The sequence below is a fragment of the Platichthys flesus genome, chromosome 10, assembly GCF_949316205.1.
Source record: "Platichthys flesus chromosome 10, fPlaFle2.1, whole genome shotgun sequence".
Lineage (NCBI taxonomy): Eukaryota > Metazoa > Chordata > Actinopteri > Pleuronectiformes > Pleuronectidae > Platichthys > Platichthys flesus.
The window spans coordinates 10,465,211-10,477,300 of record NC_084954.1 but is presented as its reverse complement, the minus strand read 5'-3'; the positions used below and the strand labels follow the sequence as shown (position 1 = coordinate 10,477,300).

Genomic DNA, 12,090 nt, shown 5'->3' with positions numbered 1-12,090 from the left:
TGGGGTGAGAATTTTCTTTTCAAAACATGTATACACAGAAGTATCGAGCAATCATGTAAAGTTGCAGCAGTCCATCAACATTTCATTACATCTCAACTTAAAACTCTTCCTTTATTCCCAAACCTGAATGACAAACATCAGCCGAATAAATCTGCTTTCACCAAACTTCACTTCTCCTTTATTTTAAAAACCTGTACTAGCAATATGTTTTGTATTACTCCAAATCATAGCTTCAAACTTTATTTACTCTTTTTGTCTTTTAACCCTTTTGTGTGTGCAGACAAGTCCCGGGAAATGCAGTTTGGTTCCACTGTTTGTTTTAGAGATTCGGCTGGAATGACATAAATAAACTTGAAACTTTATGAGCATAAAATGACAAACACTTGATAAAGAGCAAAACATTTTACAAATCGTATGTAGATCAATTGTGTTATAGCTCCTCACCGTTCTTCCGCAAGGCATACAAAATATATCAATATTTATTATTTATTTGTTAATTTGTTACTGATGAATATCTAGAATTACTGATATTGTTTTAATCCCCTGTCCTGATTCATATATGGATAGGGAATTGCTTGAGTCTCTTTAAATGTTCAACTCCAACTGATCTCCTGTGTAGCATAAGCACTATGGTGTTTGAGTGTTTGGTCCCAATAACAAACCACTTTGGAAAAACTCCTCATCATATATTTATCAAAAAACGTTTTATAGTTGGAAGTTAGTTTAGTTCATTTCAGTGGAAAGAAAATACAAACATGTCAGAGCTTTTACCTGTTCTCTTTTCTTATTCTCCGGCTTCTTGGTTGTGATCTCGCTGTAGCTGGAAGTAAAGAGAGTGAAGGGAGGCATGTTTTAGGGACAGTGACGTTTCCAGACTGGAGCTCACTTGCTAAAGGAAGGCACGACTTCAGGGCCCAGATTGGAGCTCATCTTCGGTTAAAGAATCCCCTCCACACACACACACACAAACAAACACACACACACACCTCACATCAGCCTGGTGCCTACCCCAGCATTTTAAACTGCTCGTTCCCCGCGGCGACGTACAGACTCCCGTGCTTCAGCTCGTCCAGACGCCGAACCGTGTGGCCCAGCACCGGCGTGTAGAGCCTCCTGACGGCGCCGAACGGAGCCTCCACTCCGCGGGTCACCGAGGTCAGGAAGCCGTCGAAGGTCGACACCTGCCGCGGGTTTACCGCTATCGTCCTTCCGGGAAAGAAGGCGTCCCCGTTCCGGTAGACCCGTACTATTCTGGTTGGAGGTGGGTCGCCTCTTCTGCCCGGTGGGCCCGGCATTCTGGGACCTGGCTAACAGGTGATGTTCACAACAACAACAATAACAAACAAACAATGATGGCGCTGTCCGCTGTCAACTGTATATATATGTCAGGTTTGTGTCCGGAGACGTAACAGGAGATAGCAGGTGACATGGAAACCAGTTCCTCCACACGAGAGGAGCAGCGTTAAGAAACCCAACCTAACTGGGAGCTAGTTTGTTAGCACCTTGCCTTTGTTTGATGCTAACTTTAATCTGGGGATTGGTTCCATAACGTAAGCTTTTCCAAGGCATCGAGCCAACAGCAAATAATTAATTTACTTATCCGTGACTTTTACCGCAGCAGATTCGACATGTAGGCCCACATGACGTCTTAACTTGAGTTCATTTGATTCAAGTTTAAAAAGGGTCAAGTTGTGTATTTGATTACTTATATAGTTGTGTTGAAATAATAATGATAAAAAACTTCCATTACAACAGTTAATATACAAATTAAGAAGCGCTCTGACAGCAAATCAAGAAATATAAATATGAGAGACATAACAGTGTTCAAATTCAATTAACAAATACAGAGCTATGAGCCATGAAAAAGTACAATTACAGGGGAAAAGAAAATGATAAAAAAAGACGTTTCATTGAAAGCCTTTAAAATGGGTTTTAAGAAGTGATTTGAAAGAAGTCACTGACTCTGCGAGCCTCATCTCCTCAGGTCGTTCCAAAGCCCAGGGGCCCTGATGGCAGAAGCACGGGCACCTTTAGTTTTCAACCTGGACTTGAACAGGAACAGGCAGCAGCCTCCACCTGAGGATCTCAGGCTGTGTTCAGGCACATAAGGGGGTCAACAATTATGGGATATAGCTTGGGGCCAGACCCCAGAGTGCTCCAAATGTCATGGGTAAAATCTTTCAATCAATTCCAAACTGGACAGGGAGCCAATGACAAGCAAGGATCAGGGTGATGTGATGCTGCCTTTTAAATGAAATGTCTAATTTCCTCTCTTTCTTTGCTACAGGCTGGTTATTTGAGGACTGGGTCAGCGGCCCATATCTTTTTAACTGCTGGACTTCAATTCATTGAACCACATTCATCATTCAGAGATGATGTGCATGTTGAAGACTGACTGTTGCACCATGTGCTGAAGGTGAGCTTTTATATTTTAACATAACCTCATTATTGCTTTAGAGCCATCATTTGGGAACAGAAAGATTTGGACTATAAAAATATGCAGCCACCAGATCAGGTATATATCCTACAAACAATGGCATAAACAACTCTGCCAACCTAGATTAATCTTTAACTCTCTTCACTATTTATTCAAATTGTGTGCAAGCAACTTTGTGCTGTATATGTGGAGGCTGTCAATAAAGACGTTTCAAGCCGTTGATACACACACGCAAATTCACTTTTCTTGCATCCGAGCAGGGTTAAAGTAAGCCTACTTTATCCTCAGCACAAACATTACCCAACTGCCTTCTGCCAGATCTATCAAAATATATGGGATGATGGGAAATGAGCACAGGCTCAAACCCCGCTGCTACAGCACAATGTTGATAATTCCACGGTGGATATAGAAGTCTAGAGGTCCAGACATCAAATTCAGGCTGTGATTTTTTCTTTTCTTATTTTCCTGCTCTGTCTCCATATCTCCCACTCCCAGGCCGCTCCTCTCACCACAGATTATCTGCCAGTCCACTGTTAGACAGCGCTGTCCAAATTGTTTACCACAAAGGTAACCAGAGATTGCACCAACAATGGCACTTAATTGGTTTAGGCCAGACAACTCCTGGTCAATTAAATGCATAATTCATATCTGCATTAATTATTCATTTCTTCAGGGACCAGTTCGGGGTTTTATGAGGAGAACTGCATCGTGAATATTCAAATACCTCGTCTTAGAGGGACGCAATATTATCTCTGCTGGGGATTCCCATCCCAAAAAACAATAGCAGCCAGGGTTGTAAGACAACTTCTATTAATCACACAAATGAACCATGGAGGATTTTCAAAGGAGATAATGTCCTGCGAACCTGCGGTGTGTAATGTCTTGTTTTTCTCATTCAGCAAACATTGCACCGCCGAACAATTACCCAGTGTAATTAATTCATTATTATCGCCAACCCTCTTGTGTTAAGATGAGACATTATTTTTTTAATAACGGTCATGTCTGTACTAATTTAACTTCCTATGAAAAACCAACGCATCTCAGTGTCTGTTTCTCTGTTTTTGGGAATTCTCTGCCTTAGATCAATTTAACAATTCCTTAGAAGCAACATTAATATCCCCAAAAATATCCAATAATTCAATGTAGATAAAAACATCAGAGTTAAATCTCTTGGTTTTAGAGTGAGTGCATTATTCATCTTTCTCCAGAATCAGAAGTGCGGGGTGTGGTCACCCAAAGAGATGTTCCTGGGTATTGTCACTGTGGAAGATCAGGGAGGAACTGTGGTTAGTACTCAGTCAGTGTCACCCATTTTAAAGTCTGTAATCACTGCTGCTCCAGGGTCATCTAGTCAACACTTGGTTAAAGCTAGAAACTGGAATGTGAATGTGAGGTCACTTGGATGTAGACACACTGCTCACTAGATAATAAATGAAAGTTTTTTGTGTTAGGCTACTTAAAGGTTCAGTGTGTAGATTTTAGTGACATCTAGTAGAGAAGTTGCATGTTTGCAGCTGAATAACCCTCCCCTTCCAAACATGTAAGAGAACCTGTGGTAGCCTTCAGTTTCGATAAACACTCAAAAGGATATCATTTTCTGTTTCTTTTCAACAGAACAGTGTTTAGTGTTTAGTGAAGCAGCAAATGCCACAAAGCACACATCCCTTTGTCAGAGAGCTTCAGTACAACACAGTTATTATCTCAGGGGCAGACAATAATGTTCAGACACTCTTTTTAAAATTAGTAGTGAATGTTTATTGCACAACAACCATCGTCTCACTTGTTATTATAAAAGTGAACATTATAGTTGTTTTCCATTTCTCTGATTAAAAGCGATGATTTCCAACTTTCCACAAATTCCACAGCCCTCTGCATTTGCTCATTTGCCTGGTGTGTTTATGACTGTAGCAAATATTGTTTAGTGTATAGTTTGCTAAACATAAAAACTATTACACCGAGGTTATTGCCCTGCGTGCTGCCGGGAACAGTGGGGTTTCACAGTGTATGAGTTTATGGCTGTGCTAAAAAAGTAAAAGAGAATAAAAACTCATGTTGTTATGTGAGTTAATAAAAATAAATAGCTAAATAGACTGTGTGAACTAAAAATGGAAAAATACAAGTTTGCACGACTTGCACGTCATTTTGTCATATTTACACATAAAAACATCATACAGATATGTATATATATATATATTCCTAACTTTTGTTGCATTATATTATAATAACTCAGACACTGTCCTTGTCAAATTCACAGACAAAATACATGGTGGGCTGGCAAGCCACGTCGGTCCACTCTCCAGAGGCCACCATCTCCGCGCAGTCTTCATCGTCGTAGGCGTTGTTGGGCTCTCCTTTCCTCCATTTTGTGAAAGTGGTCATGGGAGAGCGATCCACGTAGGTGAAAACGCCCTCTTGGTCCAGGTCGTGAATGCCGATGTAGACCCTGCTCAGGCCCACCTCAGAGATGTACCCCGCGACGGCCGCGTTGGCTCCCTCATCCTTGGGCATGGCCAGGTGCCCTCCCCTCGTCTGACAGTAGACCTCGGCGTCGGAGTAGCGTTTCTCCTCCTTCACCAACAGATAGACTTTGCTGTCTGTCTCTTTTATGCCAGCAACAGCTGCAGGGGAGGGCAGTGCTGAAAAATGAGCACTTGTATTTCTATAAATTTCACATTGACATGCCCAGCATTTGCAGTTTTTCTTTAAAGATAACAAGTAAAGCAAAGGAAGGAAGTCAGATAAGAAGAGTCACAAATCCTACCTAAGCAAAAGGCACAATCACTTGGGCTAAGATCTTACCATTTTTAATGAATTTCAGCTCAGACGATAGCTGGGCCACGAGAATGTCCATTTCTCCAATCATGTTCCTCATTGGTGTGCACTCACATGGAACACCTGACAAGAAAGAGATGTGGGGATTTACTATGTAACTCTCTCTCAAATTCCAACACGTGTGTGTTTAATCCAGCTACAGTCTGTTTGACAAACTGAATAAGATAATATCTCACCTGGATCTCCATTAGGGCCCATTGGACCTGGATCCCCCAGGTCTCCTTTCACTCCTGAGAAATTAAATTTAATTATTTATAAAACATGAAATAGGCTATACTTTATTTACTTTATAGACATGCCAACTAAAGTATTCCTTATATTTGCCTACTACAATGTGTGTAGATACATTTTACATATATTAATATTTTTATTCTATTTTGTACTTTCTCTTGTCGACCTTGTTTTGAGTAGCTGCTGCTGAAGTGAATTTTCCTGGCGGGGGATCAATAAAGTTGATCTCATCTCAAAACAACAGTACAATACTGTAACACTTGTACATTTAATTTCAACAGCGACATCTGCTGTGCATTAATTCATTTTGTAATGACCTTTCATTCCACTGGGGCCCACTTTTCCGTAACGTCCCATAACTCCTTTCTGTCCATTAAGCCCAGGTCTGCCTGAAAGAAAGTAAAACAAATCCATTAAAGTTAAGGGAAAAAATGACTGAAATTCTCAACCCACTATTTACTTCCATTAAATCACGTAAATGAATAGGATGAGCCTGGTTAATCTCTTTTTAAAGTGTGAGCACATCCCCCACTCCTCATTAAGGTCTTCAGTAAACACTTGGATTCTGCAAATCCTTTCCCCACCAACCTCTCACCCAAACGTAAACACTCCACCATCTCCGGGTGGCCTGTTAGCGTATCAGCACATTATCAGGCCTGAGCAATGTGATCTTTAGCCTAGTTTTTTTTTTTTGTGTTGAAGAAACGAGGAGATGTATAAGCTTGGGTTAATGGTAAATGTTTGCCTCTGCCCTGAGAAACAAAAGATTCTGTTGTCATCTTCCCATTTCTGAAAGAGCAAAGAATATACCGATTTCTCCAGGAGGGCCGACTCTCCCCGGTCTGCCCGGTGCTCCTTTTAGTCCTTTCTCTCCTGGTTCTCCTTTTATAGGAAAATACAGAAGCAAAATATAAAATCAGAAAAAATATAAAGACCATGTTCACTTTGTATTGAATTTATTTGAAGAACCTTTGAGTCCAGGGACGAGGATCTGAACAGTGCAGGGTTCCTCTGTATAGTGCTGCTGTCCGTGAGTCGTCTGTATCGGTAAGAGACTCATCATGACAGACGTTAGTATCGTGTGTAGAAACAGCTTCTCTCCTCTCATTCTTCTGCATGGACTGGTCAACGAGCTATACTGGAGAAATTAAGAAAATACAGATTAGAATTAAGGAATGTTAAGAATTATTCATTAAATAGCTGAAGTTTGACTTTAGATGTCACACAGAAAATGCAGAATTTCTGACTGATAAAGTGGAATCACTTGTTTGAGTCACAAAACTGCAATTAATCCCATATCATTATTAAATAAACCTATTGTTCATGACAATAAGCATTCATTACATAAATATCTACCACACGTTTGGAAACACAGACTTTTAATAATAAGGAAAATACAATAAAACTTATTTTTCATACTAGATGAATTCAAGCTTGATATAAACATCTGTTAATGATTCATTTTTATTCCAAAGAAAGACCGGTTCAGCTTCATTTAGATCATATTGGCAGCAGAAGTAACTAAACAGAATAAAAAGTCCTTAAAAACTTAACAGAAATATAGAATGTAAAAATAGAAATATGGACATCCTACCTGTAGAGGAACTTCCCAGACAGAAGGAGAAACGTATTCTCAACGTGCACGGACTTGCAGGAGCCTTGAACAGTGGTGGACACAAGAAACATTTCATGTTCCTCTGCAGGCAGCACAGAATGTGTGGGATAAACAGTTCACAGATAAAGTCCAAAGCAGCTGGGGCTCCACAGATAATTGGCTGGGAAACCAGTCGAGTGATTGACGGTGGAGGCGTCTGATAAAAACACGGACTGAACTGCAAAGTCTATCAGAGCTTTAGACAGGGAAAGGAAAGATATTACAAACATTTGAAGAGAATAATTTCCATTGGCCTGTACATCATTTATTGCTGTATTTATTTTAACAAATAAAGTGGCTTACCTTGGCTTACATAACTTAACTTCACTTTACCATCAATTTGCTTGTGTTTCAGTTTGTGTGAGTTGTCTGAACTTATGTCAACCTCTTCGTGAATCTACATTTATTTTGGCTGCTGCACTATTCTGCAGTTCTCCTGATGTATAGGGTCTGTGTAATTAAAAAAAGTGCCACACTGCGTATTTGTCATCTTATATGATTTAATTTTAATTAAAAATTAATGTAGCCTAAATGGATGCGCACAACTAACCAAGACAATAAACAGAAATTGAACATCAAAGTCGAGATTCTTTGCAAAGCTTTGTAATGGAATATGAGACACTGATGCCCAGGCCTCTGAAAAACTTTCACCGAGCAGTAATTTATTTAATTCTCACTCAACTATGTTACTTAACAACTTAGGCTGTATTGTGTATGCTTTAGCTGATATTTGTGTATTGTTAATTTATTGCATTTCTTTTACGATTTCTTTTTTTGTCTTTGTACATATAAGAGTTGAGTCATCATTGTCTAAGACAAGACTACAAACATTTGTAATCCTTTAATTTAATGTTGAAAAAATTTAGAAATTATGATTTTATATGATTTACTGTAGTTTATTTTTGTAGAGGGAGTTTTGCCACGTCATTCTCCCAGAGTGCACTAGGTTCCTTGTGATGATCTTCTCTCCAGTGCATCTCAGTCCATCCCTGCTCCATAATGTTCTCTGTCTCTACCTGGAGGAGAGTTTGCGATCCGGCTTTAGATGCGCTTATCTGCTTCTCCCCAAACTCACCACAGGATGGAGCCATTCTCCATGCAAGCATCATTTGAAATAACAAATGCTCTCTATCAGTTCTGTTTCTTTTTTCTATTTTGTTTGCAATTCAGATGAGATGATGATAATAACAAAAATAAGTTTGGATCCTTCAAAAGACTTCAGTGTAAATTAATTGTTCTCGTTAAATCTCGAAAAAGTCATTGCTGTACGATTTGCTCTGGACAAGAAAAATATAATTGTGTCTTATGCTGAAGTGGAAACACGGAAATATCTTTGACTTTTCAACTTTTGAACATAAATGTCTGGTTAAAGTTTGTATGCTGTCATCTAGTGTGTGTAATCAGATAGGGTCTGATGCAGGAGGATCAAATGTCCTAATTAGATTTACTCACCCTCAGGCTGCTTTCAGTCGTGGATCGAGTGTCTCCTTCAAAAAAAAATCCCCCCCAAAAGCTTTGTGTTACCTGCTTTTCAAATATTCATGAGTAAAGGCAACATTTGCTGTCTTTTCATTGCAGCCAGTTACGCGGTCCAGTTGGCACTGAATTGATACTGTAGCTCCTGTTTTATAATGATTAAACTCACAATAATCATGTAAACAGTATACATTTGTGTTGGATCCTGCCTGGGTGTAGTACAGATGCACCAACGACTTGTTGCTTTGAATATCTTTTCTTTCTATGCCGTATCAAATTTGAAACTCTGACCATGATTCCAAAATTAGACCAATATGCTAACAGAAGTTGAGCATGTCAGATAACTTATGGAGATTAGACTTACCACCACTTTACCTGTTTTTAAAGGATTTCTTTTAACATTTCTTTTTATAAGAAAGCCTTTAAATGCTTGGTTTTAATAGATTTAGTTTGTATTTAATATTTTATTTTTATTATTACCTTTCTTACTTTTGTTTTGTCTTGTTTAATTCTGTGTTGTTTATTCCCATGCATTTTGTGAAGCATGTACTAGCATAACCTGTTTAAATAAGTGTTATACAAATAAACTATTGTTATTATCGCTATTGTCGTTATTATTATTGCTGTTATTCTTATTGTTATTATCATTATTATTGGTTTTGCCTCGCTGCAACGTTAAGATAAGATAAGATCACCCAAAAATAGGTTACAGTGTGATAATGTGTACAGTGAGTGGAGTCCACATGAATCTACCTGACACGTAAACTTACGAGCCGCACCTCAACGCACCTTCCAGTCCTGGGTGACGTCACCGGGCTGCGTTCACCGCGGCTCCAGCGCAGCGTGACGTCCAGACACTGCTGCTCCATCCTGTCCCGAGCTGTCCCGTGCCGTGCCGTGCCGAGCCGCGCTGTCCTGTGCTGTCCCGCTGCAGGAGGAGAGACGAGCCGAGAGGAAGTTGGACTTTACGGGAAAAAACAACAGCGAACAAGTCCGCATGAGGGACTTTAAACTTCCTGCTCTGCACCGAGTGAAGGACACGAGTCGTAAGTGCCTAACGCGTCTGTCCCAACTTTTGTAGTGAACAGCAAAGAGTCAGCTCCAGGTACTTTGTGTTATTTGCTCGGTTCCTTGGATGGATGGAGGGGGGGTGCAGCTGCTGCAGCCCTCTACTTCTAGTACTTGTACTGGTAGGAGTGTTTATTTACTGTCTGAGTCGCACAGTGCTTATTATGGCTTATTTCTAAGGGGCTTAGAACCTTCAGTCTGGAGTTGGTCTGTATAACTGCACTTTGATCATGAAGTTGTCTTCTAGCAAGTCTCAAAGCTTCAGGAAGTTCAAACAAATTACTGTTTGGTTGTAAAGTAGTCTCTGGAATAATGTTTATGTATTCATAACACAGTTACAAAATGGCCAACTAGTTTATAATGAAAAAGTAAAGACAAACAGTGGGAAAGTGTCAAAAAGTAAATTATAAAAAACTATTTACACAGATAACAAAATATAAAGGTAGGGCTGGAAGATATGACCAAAAATAATATTAAGGATTTAAAAAAAGTAATTAAATATTCATGCTCATCATGATAAGTTTCACATTATGAGTTTAAAAACTTGAGTGAAGGTTGATTTGATAAACATTTGATTAATATTGTATACAGATCATTCATGTGTTATACCTCCTTGCTGTGTTAAGCATTATATTGATATATATATATATATATATATATATATATCTTTTGTAATATTTCCATAGATGAAATATATATTGTGATAATTATTGATATTGTTTGATCGCCCAGGCTCTAGTTTCAGATGTGTAATGTTTTCCCATTTGGTTAATTTCATAAGTTAAATTATTTACAATTATTCAAATTCTTGTGTCTCTAACCTCCTGCCACAGCCCTCTGAAAAGGTGCACCTCTGGCCGTGGGACCTATGTGTGTGTCTCTCTTTGATCTGTTGACCTCCACATCCAGTGCCCCCCCCCCCCCCCCCCCCCCCCCCCCCCCATGTCCCCTTCGCCTTCCAGAGAACAGGAAGCAAGAGGCAGGAAACCAGAGGCGTGTTTGTGTGCGGCCTTCTTTGACTCAGAGCTCCACTGTACTTTTGTGTGTGTTTATGTTTCCTACCTCCTCTGCACTGTGGTTCTGTTTCTGTTTCCCAGGACACATGACGCCATTTAACACTCTGATAGCTGACTTTTTTTATACATGAGGGGTTAGATCCCACATGTAGCGTCTCACCTCTCTGTCTGGATTGGGGTCAAACGCTAAGAGGATTGGAGGCTGCAGAGTCAGTTACTCATGAGGGATTGGTCTCAGTGTGGCTGAGAGCGGCGAGCGATTTCTCCGCTTCGCAGGTGCAGACTTTCAGGAAAGACTTTTGAGGGCATCACCCTGTCTAAGTGCCATAGTAGGTTGTTTTGGAGGTTTGCTGTGAAAGGAGCATGCGGATCTCCCAGGGTTTGGCTCAGGGAGCAGAGCCGAGTCTGATTAAGACGGATGTGTTGTGTGCGGAGCCTTGTTTGCAGCAGACTGTATGGACAGCGTGGTCCTAAACAAGATAAAGATTACTCCTGATCTTATGGCAAGATGAATGCCGTCATGTAGGCCTGTGTCATTCGTGTAGATTTGAGCTGTGCTGAGATCTTGTAAACCAGAAGTTTGAAACTGTGAGAAAACACTGTTGTTATCAGCGATCCAACAAAGACTCAGGGACCCAACTAGCCTTGAGATCACACTAGACTGTGAAGATAACAGAGAACTGATCTTGTCCTCCCTCTTTCTCGCTACATGCATGTTTAGATGTGGTTTAAAGACAGACACACACTGTGTAGGTTCATCATTAACAGTCCTACAGTATTTGATAGTCAAATGAGTATCACTACAAATTTACAAACGCAAACAAGGAACGTGTCTCAGTTTTCTCAACGTTACGAACTAAACCTTTTCCATTATTACAGTAAACTCAGATGATATTCCAGTACAGATATTAAAAGCAACACATTGCATTCACATCTACTCATGCTCTTCGGTTCTCACAGTTCATTTAGCTCTTGTTTTGGCCTTGACAGTGGCGTCGGGCTCTATGATATAAGATCTCTGATCCAGGCCTTGGCTGATGGCCTCTACAGAGAAAAGGCACAGAGTGTGAACCTAAGATTATTGCTCTAGTAATAAATGAGCCATAGAGCAATAAACTGAGATAACAGCAGATTCTCTGTCTCAAGTTACGTTCACTTTCTGTGGAAGCAGTTTGAACAGTCGCCCTTCATTAGCATTTTACTATTATTCTACTGAAGATCATTCATTTATGCTATTGTGAATTATTAAGGGTGTATGGTGGATCACTGTGGTTCAAGAGGTAGAGCGTGTTGCCAACGAACAAGAAGTTCGGTGCTTGCATCCCAGGCTGCTCTATTCTGCGTGCCGAAGTGTCTTTTGGCACTGAACGAACTGA

General features: G+C 40.1%; 3 protein-coding genes and 1 long non-coding RNA gene across 7 annotated transcripts in view; 2 read left to right on the top strand and 2 right to left on the bottom strand.

Annotated features, from left to right (window-relative positions):
* LOC133961897 (doublecortin domain-containing protein 2) overlaps positions 1–1,295 on the bottom strand; it is an 87,220-nt gene extending 85,925 nt beyond the window's left edge. For both annotated transcript variants that reach the window (XM_062397271.1, XM_062397272.1), the window contains exons 1-2: positions 1,009–1,295; positions 772–820 (exon numbers count right to left, since the gene is read on the bottom strand). In XM_062397271.1, coding sequence (XP_062253255.1) covers positions 772–820; positions 1,009–1,295 — 336 coding nt within the window. The remainder of the gene's footprint in view (positions 1–771; positions 821–1,008) is intronic.
* LOC133961900 (uncharacterized) lies at positions 1,121–4,828 on the top strand. Its single transcript, XR_009922052.1, has 3 exons — positions 1,121–1,261; positions 2,288–2,416; positions 4,692–4,828. It is a non-coding gene; the product is annotated as an uncharacterized LOC133961900 (long non-coding RNA).
* colec11 (collectin sub-family member 11) lies at positions 4,169–7,271 on the bottom strand. 2 transcript variants are annotated; one of them, XM_062397273.1, is made up of 7 exons: positions 7,095–7,271; positions 6,470–6,633; positions 6,311–6,382; positions 5,818–5,889; positions 5,446–5,499; positions 5,237–5,332; positions 4,169–5,073 (listed from the first exon to the last, which is right to left on the bottom strand). In XM_062397273.1, exons 1-7 carry the CDS (start codon positions 7,184–7,186, stop codon positions 4,664–4,666), a joined length of 960 nt encoding a protein of 319 aa, XP_062253257.1. In that variant the 5' UTR covers positions 7,187–7,271; the 3' UTR covers positions 4,169–4,663. The 2 variants fall into 2 exon arrangements, with proteins under 2 accessions (XP_062253257.1, XP_062253258.1); XM_062397274.1 differs by having other exon boundaries at positions 4,169–5,055; positions 7,095–7,268.
* Positions 7,272–9,433: 2,162 nt separating this feature from the next.
* Positions 9,434–12,090, top strand: part of myo6b (myosin VIb) — a 39,892-nt gene continuing 37,235 nt past the window's right edge. For both annotated transcript variants that reach the window (XM_062397270.1, XM_062397269.1), the window contains exon 1: positions 9,434–9,676. The gene's annotated coding sequence lies outside the window, so the exon portion shown is untranslated. The remainder of the gene's footprint in view (positions 9,677–12,090) is intronic.

Coding starts and splice junctions, on each gene's coding strand:
- colec11 (XM_062397273.1), bottom strand. CDS start 7,186: ATGTTTCTTGTGTCCACCACTGTTCAAGGCTCCTGCAAGTCCGTGCAC. Junction 6,634..7,094: donor TCTGGGAAGTTCCTCTACAG/GTAGGATGTCCA, acceptor TCTCCAGTATAG/CTCGTTGACCAGTCCATGCA. Junction 6,383..6,469: donor CCTCGTCCCTGGACTCAAAG/GTTCTTCAAATA, acceptor TTCCTATAAAAG/GAGAACCAGGAGAGAAAGGA.